The sequence below is a fragment of the Carassius auratus genome, unplaced genomic scaffold (assembly GCF_003368295.1).
Source record: "Carassius auratus strain Wakin unplaced genomic scaffold, ASM336829v1 scaf_tig00215471, whole genome shotgun sequence".
NCBI classification, from domain to species: Eukaryota; Metazoa; Chordata; class Actinopteri; order Cypriniformes; family Cyprinidae; genus Carassius; species Carassius auratus.
Genome location: NW_020528103.1, coordinates 139,769 through 160,941, shown reverse-complemented (window position 1 = coordinate 160,941; position 21,173 = coordinate 139,769). Strand labels below are relative to the sequence as shown.

General features: G+C 39.7%; 1 protein-coding gene across 6 annotated transcripts in view; it reads right to left on the bottom strand.

The window, feature by feature from the left end:
* Window positions 1-21,173, bottom strand: part of LOC113094876 (interleukin-1 receptor accessory protein-like 1-B) — a 179,569-nt gene that overhangs the window by 81,487 nt on the left and 76,909 nt on the right. For all 6 annotated transcript variants that reach the window (XM_026260503.1, XM_026260504.1, XM_026260505.1 and 3 more), the window contains one exon: window positions 21,007-21,160. In XM_026260503.1, coding sequence (XP_026116288.1) covers window positions 21,007-21,160 — 154 coding nt within the window. The remainder of the gene's footprint in view (window positions 1-21,006; window positions 21,161-21,173) is intronic.

Sequence of the window (21,173 nt, the reverse complement as noted above, 5' to 3'; positions counted from 1 at the left end):
CGCTGAAGGCTCCTTGCAAAATGTCTAATGCACTTAACAGACCAGAAATAGAAGATCCTCCAATTAGTAATTTCTTACTGCTAAATTCAGAAAAAAACAGAGGTGTTAGTTATAGGACCTAAAAACTCTGCTTGTAATAACCTAGAACACTGTCTAAGACTTGATGGTTGCTCTGTCAATTCTTCGTCATCAGTTAGGAATCTAGGTGTGCTATTTGATCGCAATCTTTCCTTAGAAAGCCATATTTCTAGCATTTATAAAACTGCATTTTTCCATCTCAAAAATATATCTAAATTACAGCCTATGCTCTCAATGTCAAATGCAGAAATGTTAATCCATGCATTTATGACCTCAAGGTTAGATTATTGTAATGCTTTATTGGGTGGTTGTTCTGCACGCTTAGTAAACAAACTACAGCTAGTCCAAAATGCAGCAGCAAGAGTTCTTACTAGAACCAGGAAGTATGACCATATTAGCCCGGTCCTGTCCACACTGCACTGGCTCCCTATCAAACATCGTATAGATTTTAAAATATTGCTTATTACTTATAAAGCCCTGAATGGTTTAGCACCTCAGTATTTGAATGAGCTCCTTTTACATTATACTCCTCTACGTCCGCTACGTTCTCAAAACTCAGGCAATTTGATAATACCTAGAATATCAAAATCAACTGCGGGCGGCAGATCCTTTTCCTATTTGGCGCCTAAACTCTGGAATAACCTACCTAACATTGTTCGGGAGGCAGACACACTCTTGCAGTTTAAATGTAGATTAAAGACCCATCTCTTTAACCTGGCTTACACATAACATACTAATATGCTTTTAATATCCAAATCCGTTAAAGGATTTTTAGGCTGCATTAATAAGGTAAACTGGAACCGGGAACACTTCCCATAACACCCGATGTACTTGCTACATCATTAGAAGAATGGCATCTGCGCTAATATTTGTCTGTTTCTCTCTTGTTCCGAGGTCACCGTGGCCATCAGATCCAGTCTGTATCCAGATCAGAGGGTCACTGCAGTCACCCGGATCCAGTACGTATCCAGACCAGATGGTGGATCAGCACCTAGAAAGGACCTCTACTGCCCTGAAAGACAGCGGAGACCAGGACAACTAGAGCCCAGATACAGATCCCCTGTAAAGACCTTGTCTCAGAGGAGCACCAGGACAAGACCACAGGAAACAGATGATTCTTCTGCACAATCTGACTTTGCTGCAGTCTGGAATTGAACTACTGGTTTTCGTCTGGTCAGAGGAGAACTGACCCCAACTGAGCCTGGTTTCTCCCAAGGTTTTTTTCTCCATTCTGTCACCGATGGAGTTTCGGTTCCTTGCCGCTGTCGCCTCTGGCTTGCTTAGTTGGGGTCACTTCATCTACAGCGATATCATTGACTTGATTGCAAATAAATGCACAGACACTATTTAAACTGAACAGAGATGACATCACTGAATTCAATGATGAACTGCCTTTAATTAACTATCATTTTGCATTATTGACACACTGTTTTCCAAATGAATGTTGTTCAGTGATTGACACAATGTATTTTTTTAAAGCACTATATAAACAAAGGTGATTGATTGATTGATTAAAGTGACAAAGTGACAAAGGGATCAAGAGCAGTTATTTTGTTTAACTGACTGATGAGGATGTAGAGTGGTCAGGTCCATGCTGAATGAGGTAGTGATCAGACCAGTGCTACACAAAGTGACTGGTGCAGGTCATCGTATGTTAGTGAGGGGGGGGGGGTATGTTAAAAGTATGTTAAAATAGATAGTATGTTAAAAGGCAAGGCAAGGCAAGTTTATTTATATAGCACATTTCGTACACAATGGTAATTCAAAGCGTTTTACATAAAAGAAAGTAACATAATCATGAAGAAAAATAATAACAAAAATAAAACAAGTAATTTTAAAACTTTTAAAATGATTAAAACATTTAAAAACCGTTAGAAAATGATTTTACATAAAAATAATAATAATAAAACAATAATAAAACATAAAACAGTGAAAATATAGTGCAATCAGTTTGGAAAAGCGCATTGTAGTTCATATTCATGGTGTCCCACAATAGCACAGTTGAGTACACTTGGTTGATCGTAGGGTTAATTTTTTCAGCTATTTTCAACCTGTGTTAAAATGTCCTTTTAAGATTTTTTTAAAAATTTTTTATCATATTTAGTCAAGCTTATCCTATTTACTTTTGGTTTTCGTCGATAAAGTCTCAACATTTTTCTCTAGTTTAAATCAAAGAAAATACTAATTATTTTATTCTCGTTTTAGCAATATTTTAGCAATTAGATTATTATTAACTGTACATCATTATAAATTTTGGTAGCATTTTACCTCATCTAGTGTACTGATTTATTATAGGATTTTTATTATATAATTTAATACCAAATATTTATGCAATCTGTCTACATTAATTATAACAATTAAATTCCAAGTAATTCCAAATGGCAATAGTCTATTTCTCTATTAAAAGAACAGCAGTTGATTAAGTGCATTAAATCAGCAATCACAATGTCAAACAATACAGTTGAGATCTCATGACAGAAAACAGATCTGCTGTTTTCAGATCAGATGAGAGCATTGTTGCCAGATTGCGTAAAATAAGCAAAAAACTGGGCAGAAGATCTGATTCTGTTATTAGAACTCTCATATTTGGCAACCGCACTCATGGAAGCTCCCGTAGTAGAGGCATGTAGAGCAGTCTACAATAACTTTAAGTTTATCTTAAGAAGTACTACAGAATTAAGTAAAAAATTAGTGTGCAAAAATAAAGCACTTTAAGAGTCATCAGATGAACATTTTCCACAAGTTGTTATAATTCTTTAGGGTCTTAATGAAAAGTCTGTAACATTCTTGTTTAAAATTTCTCAATATTAGTGTAAAACAACACCCTTTTACCAGAGATGGGACCAAGTCACACATGTGCAAGTCTCAAGTAAGTCTCAAGTAAGTCCCAAGTATTTTTTCTTGGGCAAGTCAAGTCAAGTCAAGTCACAAGCTATGTCAAGTCAAGACCAAGTCAAGTCACCTTATTATTGTAATTTTACCTGCAGAATTTGATCTTAAATGAAGTTAAAAGACAAGATATAAGTAGCTGTCAGTAAATTAAAATAATTTGGATTTGCATTGTAAATAATCATGTTCAGTAAAATACATCATGGAATCAAACAAAAAAGTCTTTAACTTCCAAGTCCAAGTCAAGTCTCAAGTCATAAAAATAGCGACTCGAGTCGACTCGAGTCCAAGTCACCAAGTCACAAGTCCCCATGTCTGCCTTTTACTCGGTCAAAATCAGCTCTGTTTTTCAGGAAGCTGTTTTAGTCCATGTAGTGCAAACAAAATGAAGGGCATTTTCAATCCTTTTCCAATGAGCTACTAATGAGTGAAGTGTGAATCTATTGTCATAAGAGTAGTGCACTGAACTCTCAGTTGAGTTTTTTCCGAGTCTTCTGTTTGAATGCTTTAAACTTTTTTGAATGTTTAAATTGGCAAGGCTTAAAACACGTGCGATTGACAAGTTTTCGTGACAATGCGCAGGCCGTGTTTTTACGCTAGATTCAGGCAGTTAGTTGAAATCACCTCCCCTCTCTCCACGGCGCTTTACTAAAGATATGCTCCTCGCCTATTTCAGAAGGTAAGAGTGATCCTCAAATATGCTCTAGAACCCCTCTTGTTGTTATACACCGATCAGTCTGCGCAGCACTGCTTCAAGTTGAACACACTTATTGGTGTTGGTGTTGTGTGTGGACCGTATATCCACCATACATCTTTGCATCACTACACTTTTTTTTTATCATTTCTAAATTTATATCAGTATTACTGTGGAGGGTATGATATGGCACATCCTACATAGGAATCATTCTTGTCTACATCTGCTCAGGAGGTGAAACAATGGTTGACTGTTCACAGATCACTCCGGGGGGGGGCGGGGGGGGGGGGTGTTGGCTGAATACTGCATGACATGAGAAAGGGGAAATTATTTAACGAGGTTAAAAAATTAATAAACAACATACACTGTATTTTTTTTAATCATTATAGGATGGTTGTGTACGCACACTGCCAACACACATTTCAGTTCAAACAACTTGTAAAAGTGCATGTTGCTTCTGATGACCCCTGAAGTACATTATGGAAGAATGCTTTTTTAAAAATGTGGGACAGCCTCATGCCATGTAGACGTTTAGCTCTGGGCCCGATTTCTTCCCGCAGTGACAGGCAATTATCATGTACTTCTGTGTAATTAAAACAACAGACGAACATCAGCGCGGCAGATCCAGAGCCTCTAGCTGATGCACTCACGTCAAACTATCAACACCACGTCAGAACGAGCATCGCAAAAAATCTGAATTCAGACGTGGAGGAATTTTCCAAACTTATAATTAAGCAGATGTGCAAATGGTGAGCGAATGGTAATTAATCATGATTACTTTAATTATGCATTGTTTCCTCAATAATGAGGACGATGCCGTGGCACACGATGTGCTTTCTCCCGGCCGCCGACGGCTCAGTCACGCCAATCCAACGCCGCTGCTGTGGATATTAAAAACGTCAATCTTACTCATGCAAACAACTTTGCTTCATTTTCAGTTGGTGGACTCACAGATATTATTTTTCACTCGTTTTCTTTGAAGTTTTTTTTTTTTCTTGTGAAGAAAATGATGTGATATAATCTTTAATTAAGAGAGAGTAAATGTCCCTCTTGCACATGAACACAGCACCGCGGCTTGAAGAAGAGACGCCACTCGTGTTGAGAGTTTATAGTGGAAATCAAAAAGAGGCACTTGATTGTTTTAATGAATGAATAAGAATGAATGTCACTGTCTGTGTCTCAACAAAACACACAAAGACCAGCAGATAACATACAGCTTCAACGACAAATCTAGCAGAAAGATGTTTGCAGGAGATTATAAATGTTTGGAGTACTCAGAGCGAACTCTCTCTCTCGTTTTCATCTTAGAATCTCAGCTGGCCAATCAGAAGCGAGCATCACACATCAGCCATCTGTTGTCTTCAGTAGAACATTAAAGTCAACACTGACACGTTCAGTTCTGCCCTTAACGAACTTCACTGTATCTCGGATCACAAACACAGCAGTGACGGAGGATCTGAACAAACACCCGGAACATCAGAAGACTCGCTCTCATTAAACCCAGAGACATCAGGGGAGATGCATGCTCATTTAGTTCACCAATGAATGAATGGATCTTGTTAATGGTGGTTAAATGTTTATCAATCATGGATGAGAGCATGCAGACAGACTGCTGGAGTGATGGACAGATAGAGAGGGAGGACATGTGAGGGACACTAAAGGACTAGACTGATAGACACACACACACACACACACACACACACAGTGCTCAGATGCTCAGAGATGGACACTGCCAGCCTGTCTCCTGCTCAAACAGGTCAGTGTGTTTGGGGCACACGGCCAGAGTCACCTGTTCACTACAACAACACACATTGTGAGGGTGTGTATGTGTGTGAGTGTGCATGTGTGTGTAAGAGTGAGTGAGTGTGTGTGTGTGTGAGTGAATAACACCACAACCAACTCACTGAGAATGAGATATATCTCTAAAAGATACTCACGATGAAATATTAAAAAGACCATTTTAAATGACTTCAAACAATCAAACATTTTAAAGAGAGACAAATCCTCTCCGATCACAGGTGAAGTGATCATGATCTACAAACAGAGAGAGAAAACTGCTAAACACTAAGCAGATCTTGCATCATTATCCTAGATAAAATGAGAGTCAAACAGGAAATGAATTTTGTTTAATGAGATGAATGTTTCACACGAGCACATGAATGTGATCCAAACACACACACACACACACACATAATGTGCTAAACATGCTGAAAAAAAAAAAAAAAAAAAGCTGAGATGATCCAGAGATGATGAGGAGGTGTAATGACATGCTGAATCTGGCACCTAAAGCAGTTAATTAACTATTTGCTAATTATGTAGCTGTTAGGGGGAAACCAGCTGAAGAAAGCAAGAGGTTTCAGCTGAATCTCATATGCACAAGAAGCATAAGCAGAAGGAGAAAAGCAACATGTCGCTACTGTCTGCCGCACACATGAAACCAGAATCCTCCACTCCAGCCTCTCAGATACTGCATATGGGACGACCACAAAAGTGGTGTATTTGTGTTTTAAGAATCTTCACAATTATTGTCTTTTATTTGAACACAAGTTATTGTATTTAAAAAAAACAAAACAAGTATCTCAAGGTTTTCTATTTTTTATGTGATTTTCCTACTTCAAATGTAATTGTGTAGTGTTTGCTCCAGGCCAGCAGGGGCAGCGTCGGGTGACAGGTTTACTGTAGCTGTGTGAGTTTCTCATTACTGCAGAGAGCTCGAAACTGAAACACTGTCTCCTCGTTTCTCTCCTGGAATATGAGTGATCCGTTTTAGCAAAATAATTTTCTTTAGGGTCTGTTTCTGATTTAGTTTGAGATGAGAGGGCAAAGCCCAACAGAGTAATGGCCGACTGATAACATGCACATTACGTTAGAGAGCAAATAAGCTCAACACACACACACACACTTTCCCATGCACACATGCACATGAAGATATTTTTTGGAGATTGCAGTGTTAACAGATATGTTTAGCTCACTGTATGTTAGTTTCCCACCATTGGTTGGAAATGTACAGTTTAAAATGAAGTTTAAAGTTATATTTGAAGCACTTTATTAGTTCTGAGCATGATATTGCAGTACTGTATTGACATGATACTGATAAAATACTGTGAATGGACGTTTCTAAGTATCTTAAAAAATAGCCAGTGAATATCACCATTGTCTTTACATTTCATTTTGATAATTAGTGTAAAATACAAGCACGAAAAGTAAGTGAACATGCATTTGTGTACTGAGAGGTTTATTTTATTATGGATTTTGTATTGACATGGACACTGAAAATTCATTGAAATGTTAAAGGGGGGGTGAAATGCTATTTCATGCATACTGAGTTTTTTACACTGTTAAAGAGTTGGATTCCCATGCTAAACATGGACAAAGTTTCAAAAATTAAGTTGTACGTTTGAAGGAGTATTTCTGTTCCAAAAATACTCCTTCCGGTTTGTCACAAGTTTCGGAAAGTTTTTTTTCGAGTATGGCTCTGTGTGACGTTAGATGGAGCGGAATTTCCTTATATGGGTCCTGAGGCACTTCTGCCGGAAGAGCGCGCTCCCGTATAGCAGAGCACTGAGAGCACAACAGACTTCACTGATCAGAGCCAGAGCGTCGCCAAATGTCACAAAAGAAGTGTGTTTTTGGTTGCCAGGGCAAGACAACCCTGCACAGATTACCAAAAGAGAAACAGCATTAAGGGACCAGTGGATGGAGTTTATTTTTACAGAGCATCAACGGAGTTGTGCAAGTGTTTGTGTTTGTTCCCTGCATTTCGAAGATGCTTGTTTTACAAACAAGGCCCAGTTTGACGCCGGATTTGCGTATCGTTTATTTCTTAAGGATGATGCAGTCCCAACGAAAAAGGGTCACGATCGTGTGTTGGAACCGCAGGCGGTGAGTAAAACTGCTTCAAATATCTCTGTGTTGTTAACTTAGCTATCGGCGCGTAAGCACATCAAGTAAACAACATGCGATGTTGTTATCAAACTGCACTTTCCACATGTACAGCTTAAAAAAAAAAAAAGTGGAACTTAGTCATTTTCCAAAACCGCTAAACAAATATATATATACACATAGAGAAGCCTTTGCTGATGCTGCTCTTGTTGAATTTCAGCCTCTGGATCTGTGTCACAGCTTCCAGACGCTCTCAACACAAAAGCCTACTGGCGCTCGTGATTCTTTAGCTCCGCCCACACGTCACGCATCTAGGCGCTCGTGTTTTTCGGGGGAAAATCGGTACAGACTATCTTTCTCTTATAAATATAATAAAAATAAAGACTTTTTGGAGTTATGAAGGGTGCAGTACTACTCTATAGGTACTCAAGATTAACAGGATATTGAGTGAAAACCAGCATTTCACCCCCCCCCCCCCTTTAAAAAAAAGACATAACATAAAATGACTCTTATAGAGATGTGTTTGCTGAAGACAATTCTTAAAATAAGTTACTGCAGAGAGCTCGAAACTGATACACCGTCTCCTCGTTTCTCTCCTGTTTTACAGGAGTCAATCTGTTCACCACGGTGCCGTTACACATGCACAAATAATTAATCGTAAGGTTTGTCCATTTAACAAATTTTCATTTAGCAATAATCACCAAACATGCAGAGCATAAAGGAATCTTTCACATGTGTATTTACTGAAAAGGACCAGTTCATGTTAATGAACACGAGTATAAAACACAAAATGTAAAAATACCAGATCATTACAATAATGCTAATTTATCTGCAGCCTCCAATATCAGACATGACCACTACAGCCACCAGTCCTCAAAACATGACAGTGTGTGAAGACAATCACCATCTACTATGATGAACAAGTATTAAGAAGACATTTATCATAATAATTGATATAAAGTAAAAAAAAAAAAAAAAAAAAAAAAAAAAATTAATAATGAGTTTACATGGACACTGGAAAAGGAAAAGGGAGCCTCCAACAGAAGAGCTAAAGGCATTCGTGACAGCAGCTGTCCCAGAGGCTCACAGGAGTCCAGTAAAAGCAGGAAGGCAGCGGTGATACGGGAACCAGTGCTTACATACGACTGGATGGGTCAGCGGCTACGGGAGGATTGATGAGAGCTGGAGAACGGGAGGGAAAATGACCGTGTCACAGCTCCAGCAGCTGTCATGTGCAGGGGGGACGAGAAGGTGCAAATTACAGCCTGCTGGGGTCGAAGACACCACACAGAACTGATTCTCATAAAGAGACAGAGACAAGCATCTTCCTGGGCTCGTGTAACGTGCCGTGATCTGACCCCTCCGAGTGACCAGACGGGAGAACGTGTCTGTAGCATGACGCTCGAGGCTCGAGTCTGAATTATTCATGCAGTTGCTCACAGTCAGTACAAACGTGAAGGACAGTCCTGACCTTTCCTCACCTACAGTATGCTTTGAACAGTTGAGTGGGGCTTTACAGGTTGGTACATATCCTTCTTACAAATGTTACTTGTCCTGAGAAGACCTCAGTCTCTCTCTCTCACACACATACAAGCCAAATACGACTTATTTCTTCTGGAAGGACGACCGAGGGCTGTTCCAGTTGCCATTGAGACAATGTGCTATTAAAACTACAGGAAAGTGTTCAATTATAACAGGATGATGTGTTTACTGACAGCTCAAGACTCCAGCTCTGCCTGAGAGCCAATTACTCCATCTTGAATAACGGAGCTAAATTCTGGGTCGGTCTAGACCATAAAAATAAAGCACTTGTATTCTTCTCTCACGTTAAGATTCTCTATTCAACAATGCACCTACCGAACAAACCAACAACTTTAAAACATAAATATGCCTGACATGTCTTGCATGCACAGACTGTCATTATCATTCATTCTCTGTCTATTTTTTTTTTTTTTTTTTACAGGTTATAGCCTTTCATTTCCAAATGAACCTTTAGTGGGAGTAGAGCCATCAAAACAATCACAGTTAATTATGTTCTTGAAAAAAAAAAAAAAAAAAACTCAAGGTCCCTCATTCATTCTTTCATGGGTTTGAAAGTTAAACGGATGTCTTTATCTATCATTCTGTATTACTGACACACTGTTTTCCTAATGAATGTTGTTCAGTTGCTTTGACGTAATGTATTTTGTTTAAAGCGCTATATAAATAAAGGTGACTTGACTTGATATCATAAAGGTAAGTGGCGAATTTTAAGATGAAAATCATCCACACAGGAGGTTAGAAAAGGTAGAACAAAAATGTGGGTGTGAGAGCAAAGTGTTTGTGGTTTTCATTAACAGCAGTTTAACACTCTGAACACTGAGACACAAACTGAGTGATAATTTGCCAGAGAGACACATTTATTGATGAAGTGTGATCATCATTACAGATCCCAGATGTAAGAATTCATGAGACAGCTGACATTTACACATACTCCATTAGCACTTTTCATTCAGAGAAGCTAGAGAGAATGTAATGGAAACAATAAATATATTCTATACAGGAATATGAACACACGTACTGAGTTCAATAACTGTACTTGAACAATCATAATTTAATGCTGACTACAATCTAGATGTTCTGACCGCCCTTAGCCCCACCCACTCATCTGGCCATACCTCTAACTCCACCCTGACCACACCCACTCCTCTGAGCACTCATCTAACTCCATCCCAAGCCCCGCCCATTCCTTTGGCCATACCTTTAACTCCATCCTGACCACATCCCTGCCTTTAACTCCACCCCCAATCACAACTGACCTCAGCATTCTAAAAGCTTCTTTTTGAAGCAAACTAAATGACAACTGATGGAAGTCTCTACACTCACGATCACACACCCATATACTGTGATTCATAGAGAAAATGGGACATATTAACAGCCATTAAGGGCTAAATGAAAGGAAACTGTGTGTCCCATAGCTCTGTAATGCAGGTTAGAGAGCACACTACCACACACCCCTTCTTTGGGTGGCTGTTATTGAAGATATTCATTTCACACAGCAAAGAAAACACATCAAATGGCCTTTTATTCACTGACTCGCTTTTAAGACATGCTGAGTGCTTTCTGTGAGAGGAGGATTAAAAGTGTGTGAGAGAGAGAGAGAAACATGGAAGGGTTAGCAGACATGAACAGCCTCATACTGTATATAAAACCTGAGCCTGGTTTCTCAAGGTTTTTTTCTCCATTCTGTCACCGATGGAGTTTCGGTTCCTTGCCACTGTCGCCTCTGGCTTGCTTAGTTGGGGTCACTTAATTACCAGCATTTTCATTGACTTGACTGCTCAGATAGTATTTAAACTGAACTGAGCTGGATGATGACATCACTGAATTCAATGATAAACTGCCTTTTTGCTTTATTGGCTCACTATTTTCCTTTTTAATTCTGTTCAGTTGCTATGTTATAATTTATATTGTTTAAAGCGCTATATAAATAAAGGTGACTTGACATTTTGAATATGGATTTTTTTTACAAAAACACATTGATTTACTAGGCCTTTATTCACCCCCCGAAGCCATGTGAGACACTTTTTTTTTACGGAGGGAAGGATGCTTTTTATTTCACTTCTTTTGGAATGAAGCACTGCAACACCCACTGAGTGCCACGAAACAGCTTGAAAGATCAAAGACAAATTTTATATAACTCCAATTGGATTCATCTGAAAGCAAAAAGTCATATACAACTTGGAATGCTTTGGGAGTGAGTAAAATGCAGCCTAAAAAAAAAAAAAGTAAAAAAATACTGAGGAAGAAATCATTTTTTGCAGTGTAAACACACAACATTTACAGCAGAAGATACATACCTCTAGTCTTTCCAAACCCTAGTATCCTTACTGTCTTTCTAAACCGTTCAAGATGACGGCACAGTCAGACCCACATGTCTCAATTCCACAGCAATCATTAATAAACCAAACTTCCTGGGCCTAAATACCTCCCTCTGTAATTGGATCTTGGCCTTTCTAACTGTAAGACCACAGTCAGTCTGTGTCGGCCACAACACTTTGAGCACTACCACACTGAGCACAGGTGCCCCACAAGGCTGTGTGCTCAGCCCGCTGCTCTTCACACTGCTGACCCACGACTGGAAACTGGAAACCACTGCAAAGTTCAGCTCCACATCACCAAGTTTGTGGATGACACAACGGTGGTGGGTCACATCAGCAACAGCGATGAAAGGAGCCTGGTGAAGGGCGGCGATTTAGGACGGGGTGCCGGTGACAATCAGGGAGGAGGCTGCTGACTCGTCACATTCCCCCTCCCAAGCGACATCCCCGTCATCATGGCGGGGATTCCTCTCCGGGCGGTCCTCCCTCTCGCAGCGCACCGGAACAGGGACAGAGAAACCGGGTTTTAGTGACAGCCTCAACCAACCACAGGGTAAAATGACAATAACAGAAAAGTCACTTACCACTTTTGTGGCTGGGAGGCTGTCCCCAGTTTTCCTCCGTCCCAGTCCGGGTTCTCACGAACGTTTGCAAGCGAGAGGGAGTGACGTCACCAGATGTTCCCCAACTGCGCTGTCTAGGCTCCGTCTTGCCCGCATTCTCCTCCAGTGTCACGGGAGGAGCACAAGACAGACACAGTGGGCTTGGCGTCAGAAATCAAATAAAACAGGGGATAAACAGTGGCCAAAGGGGAAGAGTGTCCAAAATAACAGGGAATCTGGTGTCCTCGTCGTGCTGCAGGGTTCGTGTGGGTCGGGCAGTGTTCATGGAGGAAGGGTCCAGGTAAGGGGCGGAGTCCGGCGGCCACACGCCTCTTGTGGCGCGGGAGTCCCTCAACGCACCCTTCCTGGACCCACGAGGACACCAGCGTGCATGCACGGGGAAGAGACCGGTCTCCCGAGGAGAGGCGCGTTGGGCTTTTAAACAGCGGCGGTGATGAGGCTCCATTCCCTTCAGGTGCGCCCCATCACACGCCCTCCAATCAGGGAGGAGGCAGCTGACTCGTCACAATATGTATATGTATATATGTTTGTAAAGGCAATCTTTTATACATAGTATATTTATAGTCAAAATCTGTCAGTAGGTTAGTTGTGTATAGGTTTATACTGTTTTATTTAATTGTTGTAGTTACAGATACTACAGATGAACTGAGATGATGACATCACTGAATTCAATGATGAACTGCCTTTAACTGTCATTTTGCATTATTGACACACTGTTTTCTTACCAGTCACCCTCCATTTTTGTCATGGAAACAGAAATGACATACCCAAAATAAAAATGTTTTTGCTCTTGATTCTTTCTGACTAGATACATAATCAACATTTGTTCACAAAGCTGACACTTCAAAGTTTACTATTCAGGAATCAGAATCACTCAGAAAACTCAAACATAAAAACAAAAATATTTAAAACATTTTTAAAATGTATAAAAAAAATTGTTGATATAGGATACGAGTTTAGCAACACAGTGTAGCAAAAGCCACAAGTCTACCAAAGCTTCATAGAAAATATTTCATAAAATTCAGAGTTTTACAGATTAGATTATGAAATTTTCATAAGGCCATGTCATGTGTGTTTTTAAAGAAGGCTAATCAGATTGATTTTTGGCACTCAGTCTCACATGTGAACACTGTGTGCTTTGTCTGCGTTTTTGTCTCTTAAAGCTCCCCCATCCGTGATTCTATTGTTCTCACAAAACGAGTCTTTCACACCTCCGCCAGGTATGACACATTATTATTCTTTATTATTCTTTTATCATTATTCTTTTGCTTTTATTCCACCTTTATTAGCCTTTGTTGTGGTTATTTCAAGCTTTACAAACCACTAAACTGCTATCTCACTTCAGTCTCAGTATGCATTTAGCCCTTATTTATCAAAAGTCTTACTATAAAAATACAAAAAAACATTTTCTTACGACATTAAGTGAATTATTGCGACAGAAATGCATTATGAAGAAGAAATGCACCTGCTATTAGTAGCATTAGAGCTAACGTTAGCATCAAGCTACATCAGACAATTTATTAAATTGTTATTACACTTTTACTCAAAACTCACTTTAAACCCCGGTGTTTGTAATAACTTCATTCAGCGATCAGGGGTGGAATTTGGTCGTTTACTATTGTAAAAATATGCTATTTATAGCCTTTTTCATCGCTGCACAAGTTAGCATTTCAGATGTACATTTTCGATTTTTTTTTTATAAAAACGCCCCATATCTCAAGAAAATCTCATACCAAGCTTTACTATCGTAATCGCGGGTTTATTATTCGGATATTTCGTGTATACAGAGGTGTTTCAGTGTTATGGTAAGATATGAACCAGGAAGTGCACAGGAAGCATGTGACACGATCTGACGCTGTCCAGATATGACACTCTAAGACTGACATGGCGAAGGCCCAATCGGAGTCTGAGTCACACACAGCACTGCAAACACACACAGATCGCTGGGAGAGGCTGTTTATCATCAGATCGCGTAAATCCGTGGAAAATGAATAGAAATGATGATTCTGTCTCAAGAAATATGAAGTAAACATCTGTAAATATATCCATATATCTCCGCAGATATGCATCTTTGGTCTATAAATCCTTATTGACGCTGTTCAGTGAGTCTATGTGAACACAAATAAACCGCTGCTTGACGTGACTGAATATGAGTGAGTGGTGAATTTCTATTCAAAATGTGGCATGATACAGATTTATTATTTTGCACTCCTGATAACAATTACTAAATAACTGTCACTGCAACAATGTTTTATCAAAATATTGGTCAAATATCGAAGCTTGAGTCTTTAAACTTTCAATTGATGCACAGTTTGTCCAGATCAAGTAAGAGAGTGATGTTTAACGTGCTGTGAAAGTGAAACAATAATAAACTGGGGCCGTCGCCGATGTTTGCACGTAAAGGGTTTAATGTTTTTCAGTTGCTTTGACACAATCTTTTTAGTTTAAAGCGCTATATAAATAAAGGTGGCTTGACTAGACTTGTATGTTTGTATTTATTTAGCACCGTTGTTCTGTGAGGCATGACATTTCGTTCCACTGTATGTCCACACATGTAGCAGAATCACAATACAGCTCAACTTGACTTGACTTGAAAGAAGCAGTCCTTGTGAGTCTGACATACAATTCATGCAACTCCAGAAACAGATTTAACATTCGCATATTGATAAGCAAAAGCTGCACACAATAATAGAATGAAAAATGGTTTTGTACAACATCCTCTTGGAAAATGTTTTGGTAATGCACTCATCACAATGCATTCTGGTTCTTATCAAGGTATGCTTTAAGGCAGAGGTTATCTGCAAGCATGCAAAGGGACAACATAAATAATTATGATTAATATATAAAAAAATGATAATTAACCCCGTTAATGTGCTTAAAATAAATGTTAATTTATTTGACATGGTAAATGGACTGCATTTACATGCCCAGCTTCTGACAGAGGAAACTAGCAGCTTTGTCATAATGACAAGCTCACATCATATATAGGGGCTTTAGAATGGAGAAGGCTGAGAAACACCGCTTCAAGGCCACAGTCAGAGCCCTTACATGTCAATATCATACTAATATCATGTTAGTCCCAGTATAAATCTCTCTGACCTGAATATGGTTCTCAGAATCCAGAACTCGTGCTCAATCAATCCTGTGTAATTAATGAAAAACACTTTAAAAACAGCCTTTCTTTCGACCAGGCCACACTAATGACTGCTAAATATAACTGCATTAGACATTCTCCTCCTCGCCGCTCATTTATTTAAAACGACTCTGAGCACAGAGGAAAAGTGCCTCCTCATCACAAACCCTGCGCCTCCTGCCGGCTCCTTGGAGAAGATCCTCAACAAACAAGTCAGTTAGATTACAGTTATATTAAACATCATAAATGTCCAGATGGCTTTAGTTTTGTTAAATAATAAGTGCACTTATTATATATATATATACACACACACACTTTTCAAACACATATGCTCAGCTAGCCTTAGCTCTGTGATTTATTAGCTAATGTTCGAAAGGTCACGCGTGATGCAAGCAGAAGCACATCAGTTTTTACAAATCCAACATGCAAAAAAGTTATTGCCCTTTACAAAAAATGTAAACAATGATGTCGGATAATTTTAAAGTTGGAGGATAAATGAGATGGAGTTTTTAACAAAGTACACAGATTAAGAACTACTGGCATGTGACATTTGTGGTTAAAATGTTAATTATTTTTTATTTCTCTTCACAAAATTACTGATCATTTCTCTAGAGAAGACCCTTATTCCTCAGCTGGGGTCATGTTTATGTTAAAATTATTGACCACCACTGAAGTCATCTATATTGAGCAAAATCTTAATATGTTTTCCTCAAAAACTAAATTTCTTTGTGATTGAGGAAAGAAAGACACGGACATCCTGGATCACATGAGCGTGAGTAAATTATCAGGATGTTTGTTTTCTAGAAGTGGACTTGTCCTTTAATGATCATGTGATCTACATGTTAATCAGACTGTGATTGGCTCCAGAAGCATCACATGACGTGTGTTTTACTGCACAGCGGATCATCTCATGTGCTCTGGGACAGAGATATCAGCTGCATCTACACAACACCGCTGCAGCTTCATGAGCTACTGATGAGATGACAGAGAAATGTGGAGTGGTGTTAAATATGAAGAGGGTCGGCTGCTGTTTAACCCTGTAAAGAGAGTGGCCATCAGTAATGTGTTTATGAAAATGAGCCACATGACAGATCGCTGGCATTGATCACATGCTCATCCATCATCCTGAATACCTCAAACTCTCTCTCTCTCTCTCTCTCTCTCTCTCTCTCTCTCTCTCTCCGTTCTCTTCAGCCGTTTCTCTCTGCATCAAGTCTTCGTTTATTTCCCTCCCTCTCTCTCATGTGTAATATGGCAGTACAGGAAGCACGAGGTGGGAACAGCTCTAATTATTATTCACTCTGTTGCCATGACAACGGCAGTTTGAGTGACAGATCTGAAGTTAGACTGACAGCTGACATGTGACGCCACAAACACACTGATATTACACACAAGCCTCATCTGAGCCAAAGAGAGGAAAAAAAAAAAACAATAAAATGTTGACATTAAATATTGATTTTTATGTGGATGAGCTTTACTGTTCCTAGAGAGAGAGAGCTGCACAAACACTCAATGCTTCAGCGTTCATTCGGTTTCCTCCAGGAAAAAAGATCCAAACACGCTCAGAAAGGACATCAGCACCTGAAACAGAGACCCCCTGCACACCCTCATTACACTCTATTAAGTGTATTATTATCCCCCCTTCATAGATGAGCAGCGGACAGGACTGAACGCCGCTGTGATGTTCACCTGCTCTCCAGCGTCATGTTGTTATATAACACTCCTCTCTGATCCGCAGGAAGCAGCTGGAAGCTGATCCAGATTTCTCTGGAAAAACCATTAACCCACTCAGTTCATAATGCATTATACAATAATACCAACACTGTATTACCACTGCCACAAAACAAAAAAAACAGATTCAAAGCACATGCTGGAGACCTGACGTGTAACTGAATACACAGCGAACGATCCGATGCATGGCGATTCATTCTGATGAAGACACTTACAGAAATACATGGAAACACCAAACCACTTCTGTGATTCAATAAACTGTTTAAATGTGAATCATACAGAATTAAAAGCTGTGGCTTATACAATGGGAAAATTAATTTAGGCCATAACACATGATTTTAATAGTGTGCAACGTCACTAATATCAAACACACCTGTCCTGAACATCATCACACATGTGTTCTCCGTGGAGCCGATCTACAAAAGTATTTATTCAAAATTCAATCGTTCCCAGCTTTGACATCAGAGTTAGGTTAGCATACAGCATTACAACATCTGGGTGTTTTATGCTGATTTCTATTTAGAATACATGACACTGCGGAAAATACATCTGCAATCAGATATAAGAGACTTATACATATAAGAGCTGGAATTAATGAATATCCAGAGGGAGTTCATCATACTCCTAAATACTTCAGTCTCTCTCCATAAAAGAAAAACACATTTATCTCTACCCTCCCATTCGGGAACATGTTTTAAGCGTTTACTCTTGAGCCAAATCCATGACACAAATTCAATAAGTATAATCATCTGTTTTCATTAGTCGGGCAGCGGGACGAGGGTCTTACACTGACGTCCTACAGGAAGCAGATCTCTATAAGACAAGCATATTAATAAGCTGCATCTGGCTGTTTGATCAACAGTGGACTGTGCTGTCCACCGCTGAAGGAAAGTTCAGGGGTCTGTGAGCACATGAGAGTAATGAGCTTTTGTCTGACTGACAGGATGGTCTGGAAGCGCTCAGTTATCCAGAGCCAATCAGCTGAGCTGTACAGGTCATGTGACTAATGAGGATTCACTAGTGACATCACAGACAGCAGAAGGACTAATATAAGAGCATCACACAATACAGAAACATCCAGACACTGAGAAAACAGCTGCTAGAGATATCCTGACCAAATAAGATCCGATGAATGTCTGTCATACAGCATCATGAGTCCCAAACACAAAAACACCTTTCCTTCCCACAGACGCAGAGTATCTGACATATCACGTAAGAGCACATGAAGGAGGACCGATAGAACCTGCAAAACAGCAAACCTGGAACAAACCGAAGCAGAAACATTTCTGCATTATAGTTGACGGTCAGAAGATTCTTGAAGAGACTGAACACAAGAAATTAAAGTCTCGTGGGGTTCAAATACAAACAGTGTTGGGGGTAACACAGATTGCTTTCAAGTAAGAAAATATTTTCAAGAAAATATTTTCAAATAAAATCTGGTGTTGCCATGGTGACAGCGATCTGGAGTGAGTGCAGTGTTGTGTGTGAACATGATCTTACTGTAGTTCTAGACTCAATATGATCATGTGTTTATCCTCACACCTGCACAATAACACATTCAGTGTTCCTCAAAACCAATAAAACAGTGACAAACTCAGAATATGACACAAACCTGCAATATTTAAATATGTTATATAACAGATTTATGTATTCAATCCCATTCTATTAACCAGTGTGTTTGCTGCTGACCTTCGACGATACAGTTCAACCACACGAATACGTTTGTGGAGAAAGAAAGAGATGAAAACCTATGATTTCAAGAAGCGAGTAAAGAAACCAGTGCCTTCTCTAAAATCCCCTAACACAGCGGTCCCCAAACTTTTTAGCACCAAGGACCGATTTAATGTCAGACAATATTTTCACGGACCGGGCTTTAAGGTGTGACGGATAAATACAACAAAATAAAAATGATACGACTGGCATAAAAACTGTGGTATATTGTAAATATAGTAATAAACATGAATCCACTGTGTATTCTTATGCAACTTTATTAGCAGCGTCCTCATAACATCACGCCAACAACATAACATGAATAACATCCTCTCGCTCACTGACTCTGTGACGTTTAAACATGCCGTAAAAATATAAGATACCGCAAAAATCCACCGCGCTGGCTCTTCTGGTCCAATCACCGCAGGGCTGTGCCAGTGTTGTTTTGTGTTGAAAATGTAAAAGATATATATAATGAGCGAGTATATCATGGATCTATTTTCCCAAACCGTGTTTTTGTCTTATCCTGAATCACTACGTTACCCTTATACTACGTGTTTATATTCAGACTAGTTTAGTCTGGTTGGGGTCGGCAACGCTGCAGAGTAGCACAGTACCTGCGTGACTCGCCATAGATGTAAACAGAGAGAAGTAGATCCGGCAACGATGTTCTTCCGCCAGACGCGAGCGCCAAAAGTTACCGACAGCAGCTTTAATGTAATTTATTTATTATTTCTTGTGCGGCCCGGTACCAAATGACAAACGGACCGGTACAGGCCCGCGGCCCGGGGACCGCTGTCCTAACACATCACACTACAATAACACTGACCAACTCAAGCAAACCACAGCACAATCACTACACTCATTAGGAAACTCAAACTAATCAACAAACTCAGTGATATCAGAGCCTACAAACAGACTGAGAGTCAGCGTTAGATAAAACACAGAGACACTTGAGCAGCTCCAGAGTCACTGGACACAAACTGACAATAGAGACATCATCATCATCATCATCACCTGATCAAACACCTCCTGCAGACGAGAGTGTGTTCGTCTGACACAGCATGAGACACAGCGAGCACCGACTCCAGTCTGTCTCTCCAGCACTTATTCACGGCTTAATAAAAATTTGGAATTTAATTTTATTCTTTAATATAATCCATTATTATTTCTTTATCTATGACACGGTTTTATTTTTCTTAATTTATGTTTATGCTCTGCACTATTGTATTTTGCATGGTTTTAACTGCACACAGCAACAAATATCTGTCATTCCAGTAAAGTGTGTGTGTTTCGCCCGTCTGCATTCTAACTGAATTGAGATTGATAACAATGCATAACTGCAATTTAGATGCATTTTAACACACTCTAAATTAACTTTCATGGTTCAGGCTGGAAAAATCACTCCATTTCCCAGAATGCATCACCTGTGTTGAATTACTCTGATTAACAATTGCAATTCCTGCATGCCAGTTCAATTCAGATTCACAAGCATGAAGTGAGAGAACTGATTCTCTTTCTAAAGCCTAAACAGCAGGACCGTGGACTTCTGAAGAACATCCAAGCTGAGGCTCGTTACGGCGTTTGCAGGAGCAGCTCTTGTGAGGTTTAATATCAGACTGAATGAAGGTGGTGTTAGCGTTCACAGATGGGCCTTGTGTTGCCTTCTGCTGTCCAGCACAACACAAAAACCACAACTAACTACAGATCAGATCCAGGCCCGGCTCAGTTAAAGCTGTACTCATGGCGTTTCATTGCACATGTTGCAAACTATCCAGTGCACTATGGTGTGCACACTAGAGACTGGTTTCTATGTCAATGTGTTTTTGCAGAGCTGAGCAATATAGCCAATCACAGACATATCTGTTGATTTTTATAAACCATTAATTAATTTGATTCGTTCAAACGAAGGAATGAAGTAAATGGCTGTTTATGAATAGTCCTTTGATTCACACGATTCTTTCAAGACACGGACTGATTCAGAATCAGCGTGTTTCTCAGAGACGCACAACAGTTCCCTGCGGATTTAAACGTAATGTGTTCTCTGCAAAACTGACCAAAAACACATTTTGTTTAAAATTGAACACAATATCAACTTTCTTATTTACTATTAATATCCTGAATTATAGTACATAACTGCATTTATGGAGTCCTGCATCATATTTGTCAACAGTCAACTATATGAATTGTAAGATGATGTATAGGTTTGGGGCATGGCCAGTGCATTAATATATATGTGTGTGTGTGTGTGTGTGTGTGTGTAAAGGATAAAGCAGCACATACACGTGTCTGGGAGAGATTCTGAAGACCTTGACTAGCTGTTTGAGCTGTTTAGTGAGGGTTGACAACTTAACTCTGCAGGAAGGATCTGGAGCAGACACAGCTCATCAGAAGAGCTCATCGTACCTGTGACGGACAGCTCGGTGGTCCTCCTCACCACGAAACTCCCAAACTGTAATTGGCAGGTGTAATTCCCGATGTCGTCTTCCCGCACGTCTCTGATGGAGAGCACATCCGTCTTCCTCACGATGCTCTGTCTCCACTGCTTCAGCCGGCATTCCTGCATCCACAAA